Source organism: Tubulanus polymorphus, chromosome 5, assembly GCF_964204645.1.
Source record: "Tubulanus polymorphus chromosome 5, tnTubPoly1.2, whole genome shotgun sequence".
NCBI lineage: Eukaryota > Metazoa > Nemertea > Palaeonemertea > Tubulaniformes > Tubulanidae > Tubulanus > Tubulanus polymorphus.
The window spans coordinates 547,925-575,233 of record NC_134029.1 but is presented as its reverse complement, the minus strand read 5'-3'; the positions used below and the strand labels follow the sequence as shown (position 1 = coordinate 575,233).

The following is a 27,309-nucleotide window of genomic DNA, read 5'->3' as shown; positions in this document are numbered from 1 at the left end:
GCAATTCTTCTCTGAGAGCAAAATTACAAAACTTTAAACGAGCTTTTTTATTCTTTGTTTGCGAGACGTTTTTTCGGAATGATTAAAACTTACTTCCGCAGACGATCGGTGTCCAGTCTGAGAAACCGGTAAATGTTGTATTGGCGAAACATTTACGAGTTGTATCTCCAGATTTCACCTCATAACCCGTTTTACATGTATAGGTTATCAGTGTATCGTATATATAAGTATTATCGGCTTGTCTAGGGGGCGTTGCGTTCCACGTAGAAAACGCTTCATCAGACGGCGAACCCGTACAATTCTTTACTGTTTAACGGTAAAGATTTTATTACATTTAGTAGAATTTGATAGTTATAAAAGGTGTACGAAAAAAGATATATTTGAATTTGTTATATTTACCGTTGCAAACTGGATCAAAGTGTTTCTTTATCTTGAGCCATACGGCTGAGTTCGGTATCCGCGAACAGATTCTCTCTCCGTCTGCTAAAGGGTCATTGGACGCTGCGGTCGCATAGGGGGCGCAAGCGTATGTAATCGTTCCCAACCACTTACTCGAATCTAAATTCGTGACAACAGTGTGCGCAACATCTGGCGGTGTACCACAGTTTACACCTATTATAGTTTTGTAAGAAAAATGAAAAAAATAGAGCAGCTGTCATCAAGGTAAAGAGGAAGAACAGTGTAATTCAGGGAAGCCACCGGGATTCGAACCCGAGTTTCGTACTTGGAAAGCAAGCGCGCTAACCAGTAGACCAATGTCACGCATACGTTACGCCACGGAGATATACACATAAGTGCTAAGGGGCACCGATAAAACACGGTCCAGTAACCACCATTGGTCTGAGGCATTGAACTGAGTTCTATGGTCTGAAGATTAGGAAAAATGAAGCTCACAAGATGTGTACAGGGAACTCACTATTTCTGTATGCACAGGATGTTTGACAATTTGTATCCATGAAAGCCGCTTGATTCACGCAGTTCCTATTTTTCACCCAGCCCTGACAGTTACAGTTCGTGTCCGCATTTTTACCGGGAAAAGCGTCCGCTAAAAAAAACGAATATATACTTGTCCGGTGAATATAAACTTGTCTGTGGTTTAGATCAGGAAATGATCAGGAAACAAATAAAGCAGGATTTCTCAATTACTAAGAATAATCATTAAGGGAAGTGGTAACTAATATTGCTGTATACCGATAGCACATCCTCCCTCGGCAGGGATTCGAACCTGACGGCAACGAGACATATCATCGGGTAAGAATCCCTGCCGGATAAGGATAACTTATCCCCAGTACCCGATTAAGTGAAGCTTTAGATTGAACCTGGGAGTCAGTTGCGTCAGGCCTCTATTGAATTTCCACATACCAGCACAATTACAAGACGATTTACACGATACCGGACAGTTTTTGGGCATCCAATTCACATTGATATCACATTCACCAATACTTGCCCAATAATTACAGCTGCCTGAAGAATCAGTACACGCTGAAAACATGACAAATATTTCAGTATAAGTCGTAAATATCGATACATAGAATATCATTGATACATGTGTATCTGATACCTTGTAAATAACCGGGTAAAATGCGCAGTATGACGACTAACATCAGTTCCGCTTTCAAAGCAAGGATTTTACTGAGCAGTAACTACAAAATATCATCAGTTACACTATCATCTATTGAGAGAAATGTATTCATCAATTAATCATACAAATCAAAACAAAAATGATATTCATTTGAAATGAGAATCCTAAACTTTTAGATACAAATTCAAACTGTTCATTGAATTCATCGCGACCTTTAAAATCAATAAAAACCCAGTTCGACAGTTCGGTGAAGTGAAGCTGTAGAGTTTAAATCAGAGTCAAACTTATCAACAATATGAGCCTGGGTCCGGTTTACCAGTTTTGCTTACCATATTTGTGTTTGATGTATAGATTCAGTACTCGATAAATAACCGTGAAAAATGTAGCGATATTACGCGTGTGTTCTATTTCATATCCAGTCTTTTGAAGTACGTAGGTTCTAGCGGCGTATTCACTGTTATTGTGAAAAAAGGTTTTTTCTCCTTCATAGAATCAAAAGGTCGATAGAATGGCTGTGAAAACTGTATACATAAAGTTCAAACTGACTATACAGAGCTGGTTTGTGAATACCTGTCGTCACCGGAGCCGTCCCCCAAAAACTGGTGGTTGAATCTATCCACGCAGAGAGACGCAGAGAGAGGACATTAGAAAATATATAGTATAAAAATAATATCATTTTATTCATCATTAAATCATAAATTATCATCGAATGAATTACCGGTTCATAGGTTTGATTTGCAGAATTACATATCGTGAGATATCTGGAAGTTTTTAATTTTTTTTAGTATAAAACATAAGATCTTTTTTAAGCAATCTACATATTTCAGATATCTTTATACAAACTGAGAATATAATTCAAAAGAAAATTCAGAAAATTGATGAAATAACATCTTCATTGTCATAGTCTCTGGTGATAGGATTTACAGGTAAAATTACCTAGTTTCTAGATGACTACCAAATTTTGGGATTTTTATTCCATTTTATTCCGTAATTTAATACACTATTCACTTGACTGTTAATTTCACTATTTTTACTGCTTATTTCACCGTTTATGACGCCATTTCTTGCCGTCGTTATTTCGATAAAAGATGTGGATTAAATAGTTCTCTAGAATCCGTTGTAGTTTTTCAATTTTTCGATGATTTGTTTTCGTTGTCTGAATCTGCAGTAAATGAATGTAAAAACTCCGGCGACTCCAAACGCGATCATCGCTAAAGGAACTCCCAGATATAACCACAATTTCGCTGTACCCAATACTGAAATAGATCAACACAAGAAATATCTCAGTTCACGATGACTCCGAGTTTATTCCGAATTGTGAAAATAACCTTATTTTGTAATGTACTTAAATGAAAAATAAATTATTATCATTATTGATATTATGATGACGTATTAACACGGAATATGAGGGTTCCACAGTTTTTAAACAATTATTGACTCAAATGTTGAAACATTGTTCTGTTCCCGGCAGATGATGTTGGTTTATATGGTACACAATCAGTCAATCAGTCAACCAGTAAATCAGTCAATTAGTCAATCGGTCAATCAGTCAATCGGTCAATCGGTCATTCAGTCAATCATACGATAAAGAGGAGGGAAATTCACTTACAGCTACAGAAAGGAATAACTCCATCCCATTTACCATTAGTACAAGTCAATTGATCATTATCGTCCATTTTGTATCCGGAGACACATTCATATTTAACCTGACTGGTATGTATCGTCGACGAGTAGGAAGCGTTACTGTTCGCTACTTTAGGAGGAAGTCCGCAATCTCTACCTAAAAATTTACACACTTCCTTTAGCTCGATTTTACCAGATGAATTTTACGTAATTATTTTTTAGGTATATTTACCGTTGCAAATAGGATGTGGAGAGGTCCACGCTCCAGTGGATTCACACGTTATACTAGGACTACCGCTCAATGTGTAACCAGTATTACAAGTATACGTAGCTGTATCTCCGAATAAACTTCCTGTTGTTTTTACTGTAGAGTAATCGACAGTCGGTGGCTGTCCGCAATTCTTCTCTGAGAGCAAAAACGGAGAATTCGGATTAATCTTAACACTTCCACTATTTGCAATTCTATCGTGATGGACGTGAAGAACGTAACGACTTAATGAAGTATTGTCAGATAGAATTAATTTAGATTCTGCTTCAAAGCTGTGATTCTAAATTGGGTAATTCATTTGTAGATTAACATAGATATTGATTATGGTGATGATAATAATCTTTATCTTGGATTGAAATTATAACATAATAACAATTGGTCGTTATAAGCTTATTAGATAAGTGCCAATTTAAATGTTAGGTATAATTTCAAACCATACTAAACTGTGACGTCAATAGGTGGAATATGAAATACTCTTGCAGTGAAGTGGATAAATGCGTTACATTAGAAACGGGTGATTGTGTATAGTTAAAGGTGAATTGGAAAAGCGATATTGAGAATGTTATTTCGATTGCGCGCGATACCTCGTGAGCTGGTCATCATAGTCTGCAAACAGTGACGCCGAAATATCAATAAATGAGAAAGAAATGTGATATTTGAAAGAAGAAATTCTGTGAAAGTAGAAATCGCACAATATTGACCTAGATATTCTAGGTAACTTAAGATGTAGAAATATTTTCTATTATAGTTATTTGAGACTGAAGAAATGAAGTAAAACGCGATGGCTACACTTACTGTGGCAAGTGGGGTGAACTGTCCACTCGTTGTTCGATTGGCATTCGCTTTGACTCGGACCCGACATCAGAAAACCGGGAAGGCAGGAATATTGGGCGATACTATCCAAATGGTCCCCGGTATATTCCACATAACCGTGTTCAATTTGCTCCGGTACACCGCATGCAACCCCTGAAATACACATCGTAGAAATGATTGATTTCTAGCTCATTACAGAAATAAGAATTAGATTTGATTCAATTGAAACTCACGTTTGCAGGTGGTACGCGCCGACCACGTGCCCGTATCCAAACATGTTATATGATTTGGACCGATGAGGTTGTAACCATAGCGACAAGTGATGCTGACTGTATCCCCGACCGTCGTCGTGGTAACGTTCAAAATACCATCAGTTATCACCAGTTCGGGACATTCTATTTCTGTGCGGAATGAAAATAAAGGAATATTTGTTAGGTCTTTTCAAATTTTCTTTTTGATGGACTGAGAAAAATTGAATTCATGAAAGTGAGATGTGTATCGATTTAGGCCCTGGGTCCAGTTTCACGAAAAAGTTTAAGTCTAAAAACGGTTAAGTTTGAATTGTTGCCCTCATTGAAAACATGAAGTAACCAATGGCAATTACACCAAAAATTTGAGGTTAACTTTTTCGTGAAACCTGGCCCTGGACTTAGTTCTACCAGTTGTTGTGGATGCGGAGTAAACTATAAATCTAAAATGTCTAATATAATGTTTATCAGGCTGATGCTTACTGGTGCATTCTGTAAACGTGTCCCACGCAGCTGTCTCCAGACACGCGACAGGTGCACTCTGTCCCGTGTGGAACCCCTCATTGCAAACTAACTTCGCGCTGTCGCCGTAAAGCGTGTTGTTGTATTCAAAATATCCGTTACTGTTTGTTTGCGGCGTTGAACAGTTTTTACCTGAAACGAAGAAAAACTCGGTGAATAAAAGCGGCTTTCATTCGAACACATAAATTGTCAGCGTGTTTCTGGTTTCTAGTCTGACTTAGAATTAGCCACTCTCAGCTACTTACATACAATATACATATGATATCATTCGTAACGATAAGAAAAAGAAATGAATTTTAAAAGACACAATGTTCTTTTCAAAGTTGAATGTCAACACCTGTTTGTGAGAGCTGTTCGCTCGGGGACATTCACCTGTCAATCAAATGACGTAAGTTATAGGTATAATCAATCATTGCGCCACGATTCCTTCGAAGTGCAAACAGGTTGTACTGTCGTGTAGGTTAAATTGATTTGGAAATTAAAAGTTTTTGTTACTAGCGCATAAAACAGCTTCATCTGGTTCAAGATTTACCTGTAATAAATCAAAGAATTTACGGTTCAACCTGACGAAGCTGCTCTTTACATAAATAACTCGTGATTTCTACCCTTCACACTGCTACCAGTTTTACTGTTCTGAAACCTTTTTTTTAACACGGTCACTCAACACTTATGTTTTAACTTACGTTGACAATAAGGCCTCACTGACCATTGTCCAGTCTCCAAACAACGGCTGGTCGAATCATCGCGGACCACGTGACCACGGTCGCAGACAACGTGTGCATATGATCCGAATGACGTGTCATTGGCATACGACACGTTGCCATCGGTAACATTCAAATTTCCGCAGTCCTTTCCTGGATAGAATTATCGGGTTTTGCATAAATTAACTTCAGCTAATCAGAAAACGGTAAAATACACTTCATAAGGGTCGCACGTACTTTTGCATGTCGTATTGCTGCTCCACATTTTGTTCGCTTGGCAAATCGCGAAGCTCGGGCCGATCACTTCGTAACCGGAAATGCAGGAAAACGTAGCCTTATCATCGTAGAGCGTTGACTTATAGTTTACAGAACCGTCGATAGGTGTTGCTGGATTCCCGCACGATACCTCTGCGTTAGCAATGAATGCGTTATTACAAATTAAAACTGCAAGCTTAACTTATTTCACTCGTTTGAACAATATAGTTATCGGATTAGAAAGCAAATTTACAATAGAATTACATGATTATTTTCGATGGCCGTAGGTTACAATATTGAGCGTTAGAGAAGGACCTCAAACCGATGTAGAATAACTGAACTTACTTCCGCAGACGATCGGTGTCCAGTCTGAGAAACCGGTAAATGTTGTATTGGCGAAACATTTACGAGTTGTATCTCCAGATTTCACCTCATAACCCGTTTTACATGTATAGGTTATCAGTGTATCGTATATATAAGTATTATCGGCTTGTCTAGGGGGCGTTGCGTTCCACGTAGAAAACGCCTCGTCAGTAGGCGAACCCGTACAATTCTTTACTGTCGAAAACATAGACAATATCTGTTTGATTAAACTGCTTGAAAGGCGTAAAAAACCATTTGTAAGTAGTAAAATAGCCCGTACTCGGACGAATAGATCATGAAATCAAATCCCACTATGTACAAGTTTCAAAGATTTAAGATGAAATCTTTTGCGACGATAGTTTCTAGAGTGAGTCATATTTGAATAGATATCTGAAGATTAAAAGGAGAATTTTATCGAAACATCAGAAAAACAGATTTTAGTAGTTGAATTTTTATATTGTGGGATTTTTATATAAATAGTCAACAGGACGTCGTGTCTTGTGATTTTCATGTAGAATTATATATCGTACTTACAAACGCAGATAGGATCGTCAGCATCACTGACCCAGACTCCTGAATTCGGTACTCGCGAACAAATTCGTAAGCCATTATCTACTGATTGGTCTTGATCTGTTGACGCGTAGGGGGCGCATGCGTACGTCGCCTTAGCCAACCATCTGCTGTTCCCAAGATTAGTAACGACGGCGTAACGTATAACAGGCGGGTCACCACAGTTTATATCTGAAATTCCAAAAAGATACTTAAAATATAGTTCACGGAACTTGAAATCTAAAGTGAGATTAAACCCGTGCAAAACTGTGGAACTGGGGCCAGAGTCATAACAAACCCACTCAACTATGGACTTGAGTTCAAGGTAGATCGAACCCACGGAAGTGTAGAACTAGGTCTAAGATCAAATCAAACGTACTATTTCTATAAGCGCATGCTGACTGACAGTTTTTATCCATCCAATCCGGGTACTTTTCCTCACAATATTCATCCTGGGCGTAAGATTGACAAGCGCAACGTGTATCCTGGTTACTTCCCGAATAGGAATGAGCTGAAATAGAATACGAAACTGAGTTCATTCACTTCGATATTTTCAACTTTATAACCTACAGAATTCAATTCAATTACGTATTTATTACGATCTTTGAAACTATCAACTTTCATACCCAAAAATACCTGGGCATTTACAAGACGACTTGCAAGCTACTGGACAATTTTCAACCATCCACGCCGGATTTTTATCACATTCTCCGCTGTCGGCCCAAAATTGACAATTTGAAGTTGTGTCGGTACACGCTGAAATGAGCATTACATTTATCTTTATGGATTTATATGGTCTCTGACGAGTTAATCACGGCTGCTGGACCCGCGGAGATGAGATAGAGGTTTATATATGATTTATGATTGGAAAATTCTCAATTTGCGATCCGAAATAGACACCAAAAGTTTGTTTAAGCCGAACAAACATTCAGACACCAGTCAAGCGTTCACACGCGTTAATTCCTGTAAATATTTGAAATTCACACGTTCATTTTATGGAATTAGGGCAAATTCGAAACAGTTATAGAAAGTTTAAAAGGTAAGCGACAGTGGTAGGTGGGAAATAAAATGACTTTTTGACGAATGAATAAAATGTATAACTAGAGCAAGAAGGAAAGCGAGAAGCAGTATAAACTCAGACCTAGTAGTTTATAACGTGCGGAACACCTGCGTCGTGTTTTTAAAACGACAAAAAAAAATAAGTTATACAAATGAGTGTAAAGTGTGTAGGCTGCGAACTGTTACAGGGAACTGAGGATTGGTGCTGGAGATGTTTCACTATTCCGAGAAAATTCTCCGTTTCATAAACCCAGGATTCACCACGATATAAACAAACTAGAAATATACGTCGATCCTTGATGTGAGGTCTGAATGAATGTACCGAAACACCCACAGTAATCATTGTTATAGCACGATTAGATAAGATTGAATTTACCTGGATTTACTGACGGAATCAGCAATAACGTTATAACCAAATAGAACATCGTCGCTTCTTTCTGATGATAGTGATTCATAGTTTTAGTTATGCTTCATCTGCAAATGAAAAATGGTGGTTTTTCCATAAAAAGACAACTCATCACCAGATATAGATTAGGAATAGCTATTTAGATTTGTAAAACACGCATATTGAAAAAATGTTTCATACGATCACAAAAGCTCATGACAATCCAACGATTTTAAGGATTTGTTGAGGGTTTCAAAATTTAATCTAATTATACTCCGATCGTCCGAAATCAACGTCTATTATTCCTCATCGAAAACATGATGAGAATGTAATTAATTTCGTATCTAGATGAGTAAAATGATAATTTTTTTACCTTCAAGTCACGATTATAAGCCGTGCACCATTTCTTGAGAACGAATAACAACTCAAACGACCACACAGCGCTGACAGGGCAGTTAGCGACTTTCGATCATTAAAGACAATCCGTCATTCGAATGATCGTTTATTCGAATACGACATGTCATCATTTGAAACGTGAATTGAATCAATTGTTATTCACAATCATAGAATTGAACATTTAACCCGGTTCTGGATATAAGATTTATCACTCATATAGACACCACCAACAAAAACACAATCAAAAGCTTCTCGAATGCAGTGTTCGTTCTTTCTTTCTGTTCTCGGCGGTTCTCTGGTGGAGCCTACTCTGGCAGTAGGGGATTCATCACTACAGCTAAAAATAACAACGTGGTTTCTCATAATTAAAAACGATAGAAGAATCGATCTCAAAAAAGAAACTGATTGGAAATATTCGCTCGGATTTCATTTGAACGGAATTCGGTGTTTTTATGACAGACACGTTTTTGCGCGAGGACGAACTGTTTCAGTTTGTTACATCTGTCAAAATACACACTCAGTCTATTTGTTAAAACTCTCGATTAGTACCGAATAACCTTCATATAGATTCAATCATGTTAGAAATAACTTAACGTAACTTGACTCGACACAGTTTTAACAGTTCACATTTTCTACAGTTTCAACAGTTGTGATTCAAGTTTGATCGAACAAAAACTGTCGAACTGAGCGTAATTTCACTTTTCAATGAACCAATAGGTGCCACTTAAAATGTTTAAAACCTTTTATTGATCGATTATCAATTTCTTTACTTTAAAGACGTAGATTAATAATTAATTTTATGTCTTAAATTCATTTTCTTACCTGTTTCGCTAAATTCTCTATAATCTCTAATTCGATGGTATTGTAAACTGTTTTACAGCACGATGAGTGTGATTGGGCCCTGGCGCTTACTGTACTGGGTCTAACCGGACAGATGTTCGGCGATAAGTTTGAACAATCTGACGGTGAATAAACAGAAACACGATATACGATACATAACCTCGAGTGTCTCAGTATAAACCACAACCACCGCCCACTCATATATATAAACAGCATATGAAGTTGCTTGCCTATTTGTTTGGATATTTCTTGTCCTAAGTCCAGATTTGCTCCATAGCTAATCCAGCAACTTGAGACCATACGAGAGAAATCCCACAATAAATCAACCGAAGATGAAATGTTCTATAGCAAAATAGTATATAATTTGAGTTTTGAAAATTTGAAAATCTCGTTTCAGTGTTCATGGTCTGAGCAGTCGTGAGAGCGCTCAGCAGCACAGCAGCAGCAGCAGCAGCAGCAGCAGCAGCAGCAGCAGCAGCAGCAGCAGCAGCAGCAGCAGCAGCAGCAGTCGTGAGAGCGCTCAGCAGCACAGCAGCAGCAGCAGCAGCAGCAGCAGCAGCAGCAGCAGCAGCAGCAGTCGTGAGAGCGCTCAGTAGCCATATTCACAAATGTTTTCTAACTTAGTGGGTTGTTAATTTAGAGCAAGAAACTATAGTTAGTAAGTTTTAATGAATACGGCTGCAGGTTGACAGTAAGATCGGCGACCAATAACTGATCCCTAGCCGACAGGTGGTAAGGGCGAGTCAATATCTATCTATAGGACACAGCGATCCTGTGTCTAACAGTTTGTATATTAAGAATTTCAATTAAATTGCTAGGAAAACACTTTATTCTTTGGAATTTCTAAGAACGAGAACAGTTTTCACCGTTTTGTATCGAAATTGTCCTTAATGTCATGTACCACGTGATATAATAATAATAAACAATAATAATCTTTATTTTTCAAAGAAATTGAAACAATTTATAACATGATATCCATACATAAATATAAATAAGTATAAAATGTGCCAATATCAAATGAAGGAACCCAGTGAAGCAAATGCTTGTAGATCTGGGCACCCACTGTACACACAATCATTCTTCACAAGCATGCAGACATTCACAGATTCACACACAACATACCAGTACAGTAAACATGGCTCAGATAAATGATTGTTTGAAATTCAGTATTTTAAGAGTTCATTGCTTTTAAATGATTGTTTGAGGGAATTTAGTGATTTTTTTTGATTTAAGGTTGTTATTGGAGTTTTGCCACATTATTGGAATTAAATTGAGGAAACTTTATTATAAATGCTTTTCTTATGGTGAGCGTTTCGGGGATGATTGTGCTGACGAGTATTGTACTGATGATATACCGAATTCTTTTGAAATAAGTCTATGATCGGTGCTGGTAGTTCATTGTTGATAAGCTGATATGCGTGTCTAAGTATTTCTAACTGGATCATATCTTGGAATTTTAGAATTTTTAATTTGCGAAAGATTGGATCTGTGGGGCTATTGTATGCTGATTTAGAAATAATTCGAACGGCTTTTTTCTGTAATTTTTCTAATCTGGACAGGTTTTTTTTAAGATAAGAGGGCCCCATGAGATCAGTGAGTACGTAAAATGGCAATGGATATAACTGAAATAAAGTTGTCTTAAACAATATGTAGGTACTAAATGTTTAACAGAGTTAATTAAATAAATTTGACTAGCTATTTTGGTGCAGATTTTACTAATGTGTAAATTGAAATCAAGAAACTCGTCTAAATGTAATCCAAGGAAGCATGTTGATGATACTAAATTAAGTTCCTTGTTGTCTACTTTTATCGTATAATCTTGATTCTTAATATTTTTAATTCTATTTGGTTTAAAAAGAATTACTTTTGTTTTAGAAATGTTAACAGTTAAATTATTAGCAGTAAACCAATCTTGTAGTATATTCAAGTCATTTTCAATGGTTTGTATCAGATAATCAATTGAGCTTCCACTAATATATACGGTCGTGTCGTCGGCGAATAAGATAGGTTTACATTTTTTCAGACACATGTGCATATCGTTAATGTATACTAAAACAGTAATGGTCCTAATACGGAACCTTGAGGTATACCGTAGTTAATGTGTGATATTTCAGATTGAATACTGGAGAAGTTAACATACATTGAGCGCTTTTCTAGGTAACTTTTAAACCATGACAAAACATTTCCTCTTATACCATATACATATAATTTATGAATTAGATATTCAATATTTAGGCAATCGAATGCTTTACTCAAATCAATAAATGCGGCTAGTGTAAAACAGTTAGATTCAAATGATTTTATTATATTTCCTATTAGTTCCATGCTAGCATGGCTGGTAGCATGGCCAGTTCTGAAACCATATTGACTTTTATATAAGATAGAGTACTTAACCAAATAGCCATATAATCGCTTGTGTATTATCTTTTCAAGAATTTTAGAGATGGTTGGCAATAGTGATATCGGTCGATAGTTTTTAAAGCTCCTTTTATCGTCTCTTTTATAGATAGGTGTAACACTGGCTATTTTAAATGCATCCGGGAAGATTCCAGTTTCTATTGATTTATTAAAAATTGTAACAAGAGGTTTTGCAATTATGTTACCGATGTGCTTTAAAAGAATACTACTAATATTATCGTGACCCGCGGACGGTTTGGGATCAAAATTAGAAATTATTTTTTCAACTTCACTTTCATCCGTCGGAAATAAAAACAAGTTACTGCTATACATATCAGGCATATAATCTTTGAAATCTGTTCTTGGTTTTGGAAGTTTTTTTGATAACTCATGACGTACAGAACTGAAGAATTTACAAAAACCATTACTAATGTCTTGCTTGTTATTACTTAATTTACCAATATATTAAAGATATCAGGAATGCAATCTTTATTATTTGTTTTTCCGAGAAGATCTTTCATAGTGGACCAAAGTTTTCTACCGTTATTTCTAAAATTAGTTAATTTTTCACTGTAGAATCTTTCCTTTGCTGCTCTTTTAGCAGAATTATAGTCGTTACGATATTTTTTATATTCAACGTAGTTCGGGTGGTTTTTATCAAGTCCGATAATACTTTTATACAACTTATTACATCTGCGGGAGCAGTTGATGAGGCCTCGTGTCATCCAAGGCTCTATTATACTTTTATTGCGTGTAGGTAGTGAGATGATCGGTGCATAATAATCTATGATATCAGATAATTTCTTATGGAAATAATTGTAACTACTATTGACATCCAGCTGGTCTAAGACTGACCAATCAGTTGCAAATAGGGCACGTTTTATATAATACACATTTTTATTGTCCAATTTTCTACTTTTTACGTTATGTTTATCTTTAAAATTAGTTGATGCACCCGTATTGATGCTAACTAAACACGGAAGATGATCTGACAAATCAGCCAGTAGGATGGCAGAACTCACACCTCCTTTCATATTACTATCAACGTATACGTTGTCAATGAGCGTAGCCGTGTCGCGGGTAATGCGTGTCGGACGAACGATAGGAGTCGGTAGGCGTCGGTAGGAGTCGGTAGGAGTCGGTAGGAGTCGGTAGGCGTCGGTAGGAGTCGGTAGGAGTCGGTAGGCGTCGGTAGGAGTCGGTAGGCGTCGGTAGGAGTCGGTAGGAGTCGGTAGGAGTCGGTAGGAGTCAGTAGGCGTCGCGTTGCTTGTCGACATAAGCCAGCCTTTAGGGTTAGAGTTGGGGACCCCCCCTTAGCATTGGGGCTATAGTTACGGTACCGTTTTTGGTGCTATTTCGAATTTTTTAAATAATTTGAGGAATATTTTCTGGGAACTAATACCGCTGTGATGTTGTGCTCGAACCCGGGATCCAAACATAAACCATATGATATGTATTGGTCGAATTGCAGCTGTTGTCACCGGTATCAGCGCAACTATTGATGCTTGATCTTATTGTTTATTTACTGTTAATAATTATTTCACAGATCGAATCGATCCCGCTGATCCGTTGTTGCAATAGCCGCCTCAACCCCCCCCCCCCCCTCCCCCACATAAGAAACTATAGTTAGTAAGGTTTAATGAATACGGCTGCAGGTTGACAGTAAGATCGGCGACCAATAACTGATCCCTAGCCGACGGGTGGTAAGGGCGAGTCAATATTTATATCCTGTGTCTAACAGTTTGTATATTAAGAATTTCAATTAAATTGCTAGGAAAACACTTTATTCTTTGGAATTTCTAAGAACGAGAACAGTTTTCACCGTTTTGTATCGAAATTGTCCTTAATGTCATGTATCACGTGATATAACAATGTTCATCGATGATCAAACCTGTTACTATTAACAGCAACAGCAGCAGCAGCAGCAGCAGCAGCAGCAGCAGCAGCAGCTGTCATACTGTTATTATTCGTTAATCAGGATGCAATAATTATTTACAGTAAATAAACAATATTATATCGCGTCAATGATGACAACACTCTCTCGGGTAACAGCTGGAAGCATTGAATTCATGAATGTATAAATAAGTAAATAACTTTCAGACAATTCAAATGATTGTAGATCGAGATTACAAACATGTCGTTCCTTGTCGGGTAAGTGATGGATATAGATTAAATAATGATAACATTTCAAATTGAACATGATTATTATTATTATTATTCTAATATTACAATAGGAGATGCTTGTTAGTATTATTGACCGTATTCCTAATGATCCATTCTTCATCGCAGACGTATGAGTTGGAGGTTCCTGCTAACAGTAAGTAGTTCAACTTTTATCATGTATATGTCAGGAGGAGAGGAGAGTGAAGAGGGGGAGAGGAGAGGAGGGAGGGAATGAGGAAAGGTTGAGAGGATTGGGAGAGATTTATTTCTATATAACAGTGTGGTTTAATTATATTTACAGCTCCATACAGTTACTGTTCAGTGAAAAGTGCAACCGGATCTGGCAAACAGATACTATACACATCTAATGATACCGACTTCACTTATTTCTATGATTTACGAGGTGAAAGCGTACCCGGATTGAGATGGCAGGTGACTATTTTTGGTCGCTTTAATATAAACTCAGAAACGGGAAATCCTCAAGTTGATGCAGTTTATATAGTAGTATATCCACCATCATCCTACGATGGTATTCGCCATGCTTGGTATTATATCATTCACAACGATGGCGAAGTTAAATTCGTAAGTAAAGCTATAAATATCTACGCCGCCTCAACCCCCTCCCCTCCCCTCCGCCCTTCTCCCCTCCCCTCTCCTCCACCCCTCTCTCTCCCCTCTCCTCCGCCCTTCTCCCCTCCCCTCTCCTCCGCCCTTCCCCTCCCCTCTCCTCCTCCCCTCTCCTCCTCCCCTCTCCTCCACCCTTCTCCCCTCCCCTCTCCTCCACCCCTCTCTCTCCCCTCTCCTCCGCCCTTCCCCTCCCCTCTCCTCCTCCCCTCTCATCCATCCCTCTCCTCCATCCCTCTCCTCCGCGCCATCCATCTCCTCCATCCCTCCCCTCCATCCCTCTCCTCCGCGCCGCCCATCTCCTCCATCCCTCCCCTCTCCTCCTCCCCTCTCATCCATCCCTCTCTCTCCCCTCTCCTCCATCCCTCTCCTCCGCCCTTCCCCTCCCCTCTCCTCCTCCCCTCTCCTCCATCCCTCTCCTCCATCCCTCTCCTCCGCGCCGCCCATCTCCTCCATCCCTCCCCTCTCCTCCTCCCCTCTCATCCATCCCTCTCTCTCCCCTCTCCTCCATCCCTCTCCTCCGCGCTTCCCCTCCCCTCTCCTCCTCCCCTCTCATCCATCCCTCTCCTCCATCCCTCTCCTCCGCGCCGCCCATCTCCTCCATCCCTCCCCTCTCCTCCTCCCCTCTCATCCATCCCTCTCCTCCATCCCTCTCCTCCGCGCCACCCATCTCCTCCATCCCTCCCCTCTCCTCCGCCCCTCTCTCTCCCCTCTCCTCCGCCCTTCCCCTCCCCTCTCCTCCTCCCCTCTCATCCATCCCTCTCCTCCATCCCTCTCCTCCGCGCCGCCCATCTCCTCCATCCCTCCCCTCTCCTCCTCCCCTCTCATCCATCCCTCTCCTCCATCCCTCTCCTCCGCGCCACCCATCTCCTCCATCCCTCCCCTCTCCTCCGCCCCTCTTTATTCACGTTCGGTTAAGTATTGCATATGTATTTATTTTTAGAATCAGAGACATTTATCGAGGATATCACTGTCTGATTTAATAGAAACAGCTGAACCGAGAGAAATATTCAGGGAACGCCCTTATTCACCAGTAATGATGATAGATGGATTAAGTACTGGTCAATACGGTATAATGAGCAGAATGGGACATTTCCGTGTAATATTCGATACGAATAAACGAATTATAAAATTAAAAATGGCTGCTATTAGTGGATTTACGGGCACAGCTGAAGGTACAGCCAGTAACTAAACAATATTCGGTGTCTAATAAATTTCTATTGTATTTTCGATTACAGATTCATTTGTTTCTATTTTACAGGTGCTTGTGTTACGGGAACAGACCATCCAATGTTCTAAATTGTGAAGATCACGTGATCAATAAAATTAATCATATTGATCAAAATAAATTGTGGTGATTTTTCTAGTTTTTAGTCATTATTTGTCAGGGCTAACTCTCTCAATTCCTGTGGTGTAGTCGATTCGGGTCTATTGAATATCTTCTATGACTTGGGTGTGAAACGAGATCAGCTGAGGAGGAAGCGTAGTTCCGTTCATAGTCTTGACCTTCCTAACAGGAAAAAGATAGACAGAATGACCAGTAACGCAGTGCGGTAGACAACAGATCTTTCATTCAATGACATCAGACCGGTATAGTTAAAGTAGAGAGTGGTAATCTGCATCTGAGTAGAATTCATGTTTAGTTCAATCAATGTTTTGTCGCATACTGGCAAATGATATATACACGGTAAGTAATGAAGTCTCACATCATAGAGTTTGTATCTATTCAACAACATAATTGACCAGTGATCCAGGTTTCTGACAGTTTGCGTTGACTATATCTTTTGCTCATATGGTTGGTAAATTTAAACACGTGAAAGAAAACCTCACAGATACTAATGAAGTCTTATATATGACATATGTTCATCATTTGTAAGATATGAAATTATTCATTGTTGAACGCAAAGTGAAATTCAACTGCGTTACATATACATTGACATATTCTGCACACAAATAACTTTGAATAATCTGGTTGTAAAATTGCATTGTTATAACTGGTGCACAGATGCGACAATTTAATCAATAAATCGATAACTCTGTATATCTTCTATTCAGCATCATGACCATTCAGAATCAGTATCAGTAATTATTGAGTTCGAACCCGGGACACCCTTGTTTATCCTCCATTCAGCATCAGTACCACTCTGAATCAGTATCAGTAATTACTGAGTTCGAACCCGGGACACCCCATGTACATCCTCTATTCAGCATCAGGACTGCTCTGAATAGTATCAGTAATAACTGGGTTCGAACCCGGGACACCCCTGTACATCCTCTATTCAGCATCAGGACTGCTCTGAATCAGTGTCAGTAATTACTGGGTTCGAACCCGCGACACCCCTGTACATCCTCTATCCAGCATCAGTACCACTCTGAATCAGCATCAGTAATTACTGGTTCTCGAACCCGGGACACCCCTGTACATCCTCTATTCAGCATCAGGACCACTCTGAATCAGTATCAGTAATTACTGGGTTCGAACCCGGGACCCCCATTGTACATCCTCTATCCAGCATCAAGTCAATTGACAGACGGATCCGACACCTGTAAACTAATTATCATATGGACCTCTCGTAATGCCCATATTACATACAGATGCCGTCTGAAATTCTATATTTCGTCTGGAGTTATTGTTATTTTCTGATTCGGCTTGTAATGGTCGCTGGTGGTCATCAAGTAAAGGGAGTTGGACATTGTCCGTGTTCATTAAGTGAACTTAGTTAAATGTATATTCTTTGAAGTTTCGTCTAATTCACTGTAGAATCAAAATTGAAATCAATTGTCAGATAATTGAATTTCTAAAACAGATTTTCATGCAGAAATATTCACGAATTTCTCGTCCCAGTAAAAGATAAATGTAAAAATTGACAACATAATTACACAATAAAATTTGACTCAATATATCGAAAAGATATTCCCTCTGTTTCGCGGTCACTGGTCGAAATGAAGAAATAGTGGATGGTAGTGTAAACATTGCAAATGCGAGTGAAACTGTTACAAGCATTATTGTTGTACGTTTTGCTTTTGTACTTTTCTGATCGGACGAAACTATTTCTGAACCTTTGAATATCTGAATAGTTATCATAGAATTTGTTGTAAAAATTACAGTTAAAGGCATGAGAAAAACATGGCCAACATATTTGGCAAAAAGTACGAATTGACTAAACATTTCATAGTAACATCCAAAACTATCAGAAAACTCCATTATATCGGCTTGGTGAATGCCTATTACAAGTGCATTCATTACAAAAATGATTACAATGGTGAATCGAGCGAATTTCGGCGTACATATCAAACGAGATGTGAACGGGAAGAGAACAACTGCCGCACGTTCTAGAGATATCGCTACTATTAACCACGAACCATTTGACGATACGCATCCCAATGTAAATTCATAGATTTGGCAACTTATGAGTGAATCCATCAGGTATATTGGATCATCTATAACGAAATAAACTGTAAAACAGGCATTAAACTAAAACTTGTGCAGCCAGGTCTGATAATTTGCAATGCACTGATAAAGCGATCAGATAGTTATGAAGTCTTATGAGTTAAAGAATTAGTATAACAGCTACACCATCACGTGTAAAAATGTAACGCTTCCATCAGCCATGTCCTGGAAGAGAATTTCTACAGCAGATTTTCATGCAAAAATATTCACGAATTTCTCGTCCCAGTAAAAGATATATGTAAAAATTAATTGAGTTGTTACACATTACGATTTGACTCAAAATGTCTAATACAACCTCTTTTTGATGCGCGGGAATTGGTACGAATACAAACATACAGTTTGGAATTGAGAATATCGCAAACGCGAGTGAAACTGTTACAAGCATTTTTGTTGTACGTTTTGATTTTGTAGTTTTCTGATCGGACGAAACTATTTTCGAACTTCTAGATAACTGAAAAACTATAACAGAATTTGATGTTAGAATAAAAGTCAAAGGAAGAAGTAAAGCAAAGACAGCGTAGACTGTCCAGTATATCGATTGGTCAAATATCTCGTAGTAACATCCGGAAAACTTTTCTGAAAATTTAACTGCTTGTCCTTGGTAAACACCTAATGCTAGTGCGTTGATTATGAAGATAAACATAATGACCAACCGGGTGAATCTCGGTGTACATATCAAACGAGATGTGAACGGGAAGAGAACAACTGCCACACGTTCTAGAGTTATCGCTACTATTAACCACGAACTACAACCACTCATCGAAACGACGACAAATTCGTAGATTTGACAACTTAAAAGTGAATTTATCACAATACGACCGGTTTTTAGATGCAAGAAAACAAACTGTAAAAAAGGTATAAATGAATAATTGAGACAAAGCACAAAATCACTGACTGACAAAGCGATCAGATAGTTAGCGTAAGATAAACTGCGGAATCTACGACTTATCATTATCAGGAAAGTAGCTGAATTTCCGAAGGCTCCTAACAAGAACAGGGTCGTCAAAATGACCAGTAACACAGTACGGTGGACAACAGATCTCTCATTCAGTGACATCAGACCAGAAGAGTTAAAGTAGAGAGCGGGTTTCTCAGTGGTAGAATTCATGTTTGATTCAATCAGTGTTTCGTCACATTCTGGCAAACGATATCTACACGGTTAGTAATGAATGACATCTTAATAGCGACAGCTATTCAGCATTCATCAGAGAGTTTGTTAAACTAATCAACATATAGAATCGACCAATGTTGTTTGCACTGACTGCTTTTAGTTGGTAAAACTATTGCACTCACGGATACATTAAATGAAGTCGAATTTTACTCGAAATTCATTGTTTGAACAAAGCAAAGATACATTTTCTCATATTACACAATTTATTCAGATTTTCTGAAACGCATATTGTATAGAATATAACTGAATTGAAGTTCAGAATTGTGAATACAAAGTATTCAACCCATGATGAAATATATATTATAAAATCTACTGAATCAAACATAAAAACTGAAAATATAACACAAAGTTCGTTTTCCAAAAAACCTAGTGGGTCATGATATTGGTTTAGATATATTTGTATCATCTTTTTAACTACAGAATACCAGATTCTCAAATCAATCCGATAATTCCAATAAATTCTATGTTTTTTCTTGAATTGTTATATTTCACTGTTGAAAGGCCTTGTCGTTACGTCGAATGAATATCTTCTTCTTCGTGGCTTCGTTTTGTTATAAATTTCTATGTCCATCTTTTCATTCTTAATATCGGAGAAATCTTCATTTTCTTCTTCCATGATAAACATATGAGGAACGTACATGCTACTAGAGCGCCGCCTACATGGACCCAGAATATTAACGACAGTCGAGGTACCAGTAGACGGTTTCTGAGAACCCTCATTGAGATCACGCAGGGATGAATTTGACTCGTGCAAGTCCAGTGTTTTCAGCCTCTCGCTGCTGCTGATGCTGCTGCTGCTGCGGTTTTGACCGCTTTCAAATTTTCTGTCAACATCGGCCATTTTGATACCATTCACAACCGGAAGTTTATACGCCAACTTCCGGGCAGATGAGAGTTCATCGACGGATCGATTTGAATACGTTCTTCTTTTCGGAATGTTGTGTATAGGACATTTACACAGATCGCTATTAGGAAAAGGACACGTGTATTTAGTAATGAACATCTCTCGTTGTCTGGCTAGTTTATGTTCACGTTCGAGTCGTTTTGTTTCGAGTAATTGCTGCGTTCGTTCGAAGTTTCGTTGTATTCGTTGATTGACTTTCGATACCGACGAATAAGGATCGTTTGACCTGGATGACTGCATCTAAAAATAACGCACACGTCATTAGTCACTGTTTGAAACCAACCTGCATCATGTTTAACAGTCGTGACATTGATTCAACGAGTTGTCTTGAAATGTTTGAGACTGGCGGTTAGTTATCAGAATGGCTGAAGAACCATGGACTCTAAAACGTTTTAGCAGTCCATGGTAAAACGAACAAGATTTCATACAAACTCTAGCAAAATCTATTTTCATTCTCACTTCATTAATTCAGTTTATTTTAAATCGATCAAGGAATTACTTTTTGGCAAAAAATGTTGCGAGCATTTTGCCTCATGCTGGATTGTGTGTGATCTGACACAATGATGTAATCGTCCATGATCGGGAAATTATCTACGATCGGCATATCAATTCAAATTCAAATAAAACACCTATCAATCGATTTATTTTATTTGGAAATTATTTTCATCGGAATTAGATACTTACAATTCTCTTAAGTAGAAATTGGTTCTAAATCTTATCTTACTGTTTGTGAAATCGATGATATATTCCTAGCGAGAACAAAATTATACGTTTACGAATGAGTTAGATATAGAACTGATATATATCTTAATATTTGTGTCTATTGCCACTTGACTTTAATAACCGCTATCTGTCAATCAATATAACAGCAATTCGTGCCTAATCATTTTAATAATGAGATAAAATCAGTGAATACAAATATCGGTCGAGATCAGTGAAATATTTCAATATTCGTTTATTCTATAAATTTCTTATTTGTTTTATTATTATTTTTTTCTATATTTTTCTTATTCTATTTTCAAGTGTCTTCCAAACTGTAGTGAATCTAAAGATCGATTACGGCGACTAAACAATTTGCTTCTTTTTCTTTAAAACAAACAAGAATTTATTCATCGACTATTAAAATAGCACAAAATATAAAAAGAAAAAACAAAATCAATGACGAATTAATATGCATAAAATGTTAAATTCTACCGAGAGATGGCGACACAGTGTAACACGGTGATGCCGAAGAGTTCGGTGTTTTTAGATATGAACATTTTTATTATCGTTCAGCGTTGCGTGGTTTTTAATGGCAGTAAACGGGTCGCGAAGAAGAACTGGTTCTTCGTGGTTTGTTGTGCTACTCATTCTCTTCATCTCATTTTTCGGATCATTGCGCTGAAAATATACAACAATCGGGTTCAACGAGTATTCTGATTCAGACTTTGACCGCCAGAAGGCGCTTATGCATTGATAACGTTATCTACTGTTTATGTAAATAATTGTAAATACTGTTTTTCCTCCATATACCATGGGAATGGTTGGAGTGTAATAAATATTCGTATTCGTTACAAGAAACGACCATCACTCTGTGCAAAGTACATCAAGCATTATCGTATGAGATATACTATAATCCACTCCCGTCTAATAGGGAGATGGAAGGAAGAGGAGAAGAGCGATTCATACCTTTCGCCTACGGTTCATTAGCCATTCCATAACTCCTACGGCTACGGATAAAGCAGTTCCTCCGAGTAAAAAGAAGAAAACTCCAGCCACCATATTCAACGATAAAGCTGTGTGTTGAGTTGTCGCCGACTTGTTATTCTCATCTGCACATTTCGTATCACGCCACCACCTGTCAATCAAATATTCAAATTAGCTAATTTGCATAACGGAAGTCTACGAAATTCTAAGGCATTGTGCTTACTTCTCATCGAGTCTTTGAAGAACTCCCTTCTCGTTGAGATGCAGTATAGCCATCGTTAACGAATCCCGATAGGGGGCACCAGGAGGTACCCCTATACCGTAGCCTTTCGAATCGAACGCGTGACCTACTTCTATCATTCTACAGTCTTGGGTGGTTTTATATTTCACGACTGGGGAATCCCAGAGAAACGCGTAATCGCCGCTAGAGTTCGCCACTTTCTCGAACGCTTCCTGTGACGTCATCGCCATCGATTGAGGGTTCGTTGTCGACATGTAGGCCCACATGCGTTTGAAATGTTCAATTTTACTGTTCTCAAAAAACGACATAACTTGACTGTTCCAAACGGTGCCGTATTTAACTTCGGTCTGCGCGGCTAGGTCGGCTACAGAACTGATCGGAGTGTTGAATTTACTCACGGTTAAGAAAGCCGCAAGATTCGCCGTATAAGACGATATAATGATCAGCGAGAAAAACCACCACGTGCTCGCCAGCATCCGCCCTGAAATAGTTCGCGGTAGATTCTCAGTTCCGGCTTGAACCAAAGCGCCGTAATTGAACCATAAACTTTCTTTAATATTGAACCTGACGGAGCCATCAGTAGCCGGATAAATCGTATCTATGACAACCATTATAACGCTGACGAACGCTAACGCTATGATTATCAACATCCAAACGTTGACGGATAACGGAAGCATGAATTGAAAGTATGATACGTTGTCTTGCGGTCGTTTGATAAGGATGCTGATTCCGATTGTTTTAAATGGTTTGGAAAAATCGATAACTTCTTCTCGCTGTACGTTGATAGTTAACGGAGCCCCGGCCAGAGACGCGTTCTGAAAATAGAAACAAATAAACATTGGAAAGATGTTCAACTTTTCTTTTTAACATTTACGTCTAAGCAATTCAAACAAAAATGTAGAAACGATTCGAGGGGAAATATGCCGAATTAAACAGCTGTGAAGCTATGAAGAAAAAAATTGATACTTTGATAAAATTTTCTGAACTAGAAATTGACATCTCAGCCGTTCAAACAAAAATAGAAAAATGTGCTGAATTAAACAGTTGTTCAGTTAAACCTAAAAAATGTAAACATCGTTAATTAGTCTTAGTTTTAGTCTGACAGTTTGCTTGTGTTAATTCAATCGAAGGCAAGTCTTTGATAAATATTGGCAAATTTATCAATATTAGGTTCACAATTCTTGACTCTTGCTTTAAATGAAAACATTTCAACTGATACTCGACCGAACGCGCAGATTATTGAAATATATAATACTATTTGTTACCCCTTTCAATAATTCGCCAACGATTCCGTTCCATTCACCGCTCGCTGTTTTAATGCCGAATTGACCATCTTCGACTAAGTACAACTCATACTTGAAATTTAACAGTTTCGCAATTTCGTTCAATAAATCGATAGAATAACCCTGGAAACGGGCATTTCCGGTCAGATTTTCATATCCGGGAACGAAATCGACAAATGGCGGCTCCTGAAGTGAAATTGAAATATCTATGTTACGAGTCTGTTAGGAATGGAGTGTGAATCTGATCGGTTCGAGGGGCACTTACGATGATCGTCACAGCTCTGACCGTCTCTTTACCGAGTGGATATGAATTCGATGGAATGTTGGGTCCAGATTGAAGCATAGCTCGGTGTAAATCTATCGAATTCTGTTTCACACGTTTCCACGAACCTATCTACAAAAACAAATACCATTTTAATATTTCTTGGCTTTTCCCTTAAAAAAATCCACTAAACCCACTACAAATAGAATTCAAACCTTTTTTAGTCCCTTATCAGTGAGTCCATCCAATGTAACGGTATAGTCTGTTCGTAATCCATCCTTATCGAATTCATACCGTCCCAATGACCCGACTCCTCTAAACTGTAAAACAAAATCCAATACAATCTTACTTTATTCATTACTTTATGACAAGATCGACTTGGGAACTATTTCTTACGGCGATGAGTTCGCGATAAAATGCCTTGCCACGCCGCGGGCATGTATCACTACGTATCAATGAGTTAGATGTCGCATGGGTTACTATGGTAACTGCATCTTGCGCAGCCGCTTTCAACATATAGGTGGCGTTGTATTTAGCCTGGTAATCCTTCTCATCGGTGATTTGCCCGATTGTGAAGTTCACACCCGTGTATTCAAATGGCCGCGTATCGATGTGGTGTGGGTCCTGAAAATTGAAAGAGCTTTTTAACCATTAATGAAACACTCTGAGACTGCGTTGAGACGGTTAAAGAAAATCCCTGCACAATAAGAATAAAAAGAACGAAATGTTTCCTCGAGCAAATAATTCATTCAATATTTGACCTACATCCTAATGGCCATTTTCAGGAATACTTCACACTATAATCCTGATGATGTATTAAGAGATATTCGAAACTCTGATAAATTACAGCTTATTCGAGGAAACATTTCGGATTTTATTTTTAGTGTGCGGGAATTTCGTATATTTACTCACTACTGATGGAATTAACCACTGGAAATTCTCGGATAACATACTCAATTTCAGAGCCTGAATTAAAATACCAAACATTATCATTATTTTCACACTTTGAATAAACGGTTTTTCTCCGAAGAGCAAAACGTAACAGCCACATTGATACAACACCCAGGACGCCCTCCCGCGTTGTAATTGACATATGTAAAGATTTTAGATTTTTCATTCATTTTTTTCAAAATATTTGGTATGCAAAGTGTTCTGTTTTCATTAGATTGGATGCACTATTCGCCAGTAGGTGACCTACGTCATCTTGGACGTCAAATGACCGTCAACTGTGACCCAGCGACGTCAGTCCAATTCATCAGTATATGATCAAACAGATTTACAGTATAAGCCCTCTAATTAATCGTAATGAAGTTTGAATCACCTCTTGGAAGATGCGTTCAGTAAGGTTAACGCTACAGGCCACGAGAATATGACGGACCGTCTCCGTGCGCAGCTCCATCAGATCTCGTTTCAATTCTTGTCGTGAGATGGAGCCACGCATCTTCCACGTGTAAACGCGCATTGTTGTATATTGTACGAATTTCTCAATAAACGGAACGCCTAAAACAATAAATAATGAAATGCTCATGATTTCATGAATCCCTGAACAGAATTGAGCAGACGATCTAATTTTAAATCTAACCGACAACTTCTTTGCACTAGAGACTTTTATGCAAATTAGATTTGTCTAATTAGCGTAACGTAAAGATGTAAAGATGGGCCTGTGCAGTATTCAATGTACAGAAAAGGCTCTTACCAATCGGATGCTCGTAAAGAATAGCTATATTACTCCAGTGATATTTGTGTGATACGTCATAAGCCATATGTACCATATGCTTCTGAGATGGAAGTAGCGCCACTATAGTATTGTCGTATCCCTCCGCCTGTATAGGCACGCTATCTGTGACTATATATGGAATATTGAGATGACTGGCGGCACCATCTAGATACGAGTTGTAGGGTCCAATAACGACTGTAACACCGCTGACTATGAACTCACCACGAACTGAGAAACAAAATACCAATACTACAGTGAAATATTCAAAGCGATGAATGACATGTCGCATGAATTGAAGGTTCACTCATGGATAAGTTATTTCGGCCCGTTATTTCTGAAAAACATCTAAAGGGCTGTGAAAAATTACGCAACACATTTTACTTTCCCCTTTAAACAATCCGTAACAAACTTGTTTTGTTTCCGTTTAGTTTGAAAATTTATCGTTACTTACGTCTGAACATTTCCTCATACGAATTTGCCGTTGAATTCACTTGAAAAGATTTAAACGACATATCGAAACCGATTCGCGTCTGTTGCGCTTTCGCGTGGAACGCTTCCCGCGTGCTTATCAACAGATTATCATAATGGTCTAACTGATAAATTCCTATGAACAAAAAACGTAGAATTTTTCCTAAGAAGAATTTAGTACCAGGATAACGGGATCAATTGCTTAACAGGTTCGATAGAGGTAATCAGTGGATAGTTGATAATCAAAAGACCATTCTTAACGATGGATATATCTACTAACCAACCTTTGGGCTATTGGTCTTTTGATGGCAATTTGAAGATATCAGATATCAATGCAGCAACAAAATAAGAATTATATATTTTCACAGTTACTCACCGACAACAACTGTACATGCTGTCACAAGGTGGCAGCATAGTAGGATAACCCCTACTAACACGATGACTCGAACACAAAAGGCCATTACTGAAATGAGTGATAGGCTGAATTGTATTGAGTGGGTCAACAAGGAACATTGGTGTTACCATGGACGTACGGTGTTACCAAAAACATCTGTGGCTGTGCACGAAGCATCTAACACACGGGCGACTATGAAACAATGTAGCTCCGGGTGTCGATCAGGAGACAATAGTCGGAGGGGCCAGTTGCTCAAAGGTTGATTAGAGTTAACCAGTGGATAGTTGACATAGTGACAATTATAAGTTCATTGTTAATATGGCATCTATCCACTGGTTATCTTCAACCAGGGAAGTGTGATCATCACACTTCCCTGCTTCAACCAACTATTGAGCAACTGACCCCTGGATGATTCGAATCCGTTACGCGTCGCCGCAGACAAACACATTCGAACCGTTGACCCAACAACATCAACGACACAATTACTGTAAATAGCTGTCTAATTAGCAACTGAGTTATATATACACGTTATTAATCTATGTTTAGGTCAATATGATTAACGGCATCACTTCTGAAAAAGCAATACAACTGAATTATTATATTCCAGTTTAGCAACTGTATTTTCGTAGAATTTTTTTGAATGATTTTCTCTCCCATTTATTCGTAAATGATTGATTGATTTTTATTTGATTGATTCAGTGACTCAACCTGTCAGGAACGAAACAGGGGTTTACTTTTGAAAGAATTCAACAATCGAAGTACTTGGATGATCGGTCGAATTTTACAGAGTTCTTCGTTGTTTGAAGTGCATTATCGGAAATTTCGGTTAAACTTCAGATGGGCAGGTATTGGTCAAGTAGAGGCCGGGTATATAGCCCAGAAAATATTAGGAAAAGTTTATTTTGATGATTCCATTGTGTGTTTATGTGAATAGAAATGTAATA

At 38.3% G+C, this 27,309-nt stretch overlaps 3 protein-coding genes across 3 annotated transcripts; 1 reads left to right on the top strand and 2 right to left on the bottom strand.

Annotated features, from left to right (window-relative positions):
* Window positions 1–2,431: 2,431 nt before the first annotated feature.
* LOC141905281 (complement decay-accelerating factor-like) lies at window positions 2,432–4,073 on the bottom strand. Its single transcript, XM_074794110.1, has 4 exons — window positions 4,058–4,073; window positions 3,438–3,611; window positions 3,192–3,362; window positions 2,432–2,838 (listed from the first exon to the last, which is right to left on the bottom strand). The coding sequence occupies exons 1-4, from the start codon at window positions 4,071–4,073 to the stop codon at window positions 2,690–2,692; spliced, it is 510 nt and encodes a 169-aa protein (XP_074650211.1). The 3' UTR covers window positions 2,432–2,689.
* Window positions 4,074–14,046: 9,973 nt separating this feature from the next.
* On the top strand, window positions 14,047–16,087 carry LOC141905279 (uncharacterized). Its single transcript, XM_074794107.1, has 5 exons — window positions 14,047–14,152; window positions 14,236–14,318; window positions 14,466–14,746; window positions 15,732–15,963; window positions 16,050–16,087. Exons 1-5 carry the CDS (start codon window positions 14,136–14,138, stop codon window positions 16,085–16,087), a joined length of 651 nt encoding a protein of 216 aa, XP_074650208.1. The 5' UTR covers window positions 14,047–14,135.
* A 3,804-nt stretch (window positions 16,088–19,891) lies between these two features.
* LOC141905278 (glutamate receptor ionotropic, kainate 3-like) lies at window positions 19,892–24,397 on the bottom strand. The gene is made up of 8 exons (XM_074794106.1): window positions 24,183–24,397; window positions 24,002–24,106; window positions 23,790–23,918; window positions 23,507–23,710; window positions 22,224–23,056; window positions 21,983–22,151; window positions 21,572–21,694; window positions 19,892–20,554 (listed from the first exon to the last, which is right to left on the bottom strand). The coding sequence occupies exons 1-8, from the start codon at window positions 24,300–24,302 to the stop codon at window positions 19,892–19,894; spliced, it is 2,346 nt and encodes a 781-aa protein (XP_074650207.1). The 5' UTR covers window positions 24,303–24,397.
* Window positions 24,398–27,309: the final 2,912 nt, after the last annotated feature.

Bases quoted from the DNA above. Each gene is read 5' to 3' on its own strand.
- LOC141905278 (XM_074794106.1), bottom strand. From the start codon at position 24,302: ATGTTGAAAGCGGCTGCGCAAGATGCAGTTACCATAGTAACCCATGCG. The intron at 23,057-23,506 runs GTAACAAATAGT...TTCTATTTTCAG, and splicing joins TTGGCGAATTATTGAAAGGG to AACGCGTCTCTGGCCGGGGC. The intron at 20,555-21,571 runs GTTCATATCTAA...CGTTATTTTTAG, and splicing joins CGCTGAACGATAATAAAAAT to ATGCAGTCATCCAGGTCAAA.
- LOC141905281 (XM_074794110.1), bottom strand. The intron at 3,363-3,437 runs GTAAATATACCT...GTAAATTTTTAG, and splicing joins TCCACATCCTATTTGCAACG to GTAGAGATTGCGGACTTCCT. The intron at 2,839-3,191 runs GTAAGTGAATTT...GATCTATTTCAG, and splicing joins AGTTATTCCTTTCTGTAGCT to TATTGGGTACAGCGAAATTG.
- LOC141905279 (XM_074794107.1), top strand. The intron at 14,319-14,465 runs GTAAGTAGTTCA...TTATATTTACAG, and splicing joins GTTGGAGGTTCCTGCTAACA to CTCCATACAGTTACTGTTCA. The intron at 15,964-16,049 runs GTACAGCCAGTA...TCTATTTTACAG, and splicing joins ATTTACGGGCACAGCTGAAG to GTGCTTGTGTTACGGGAACA.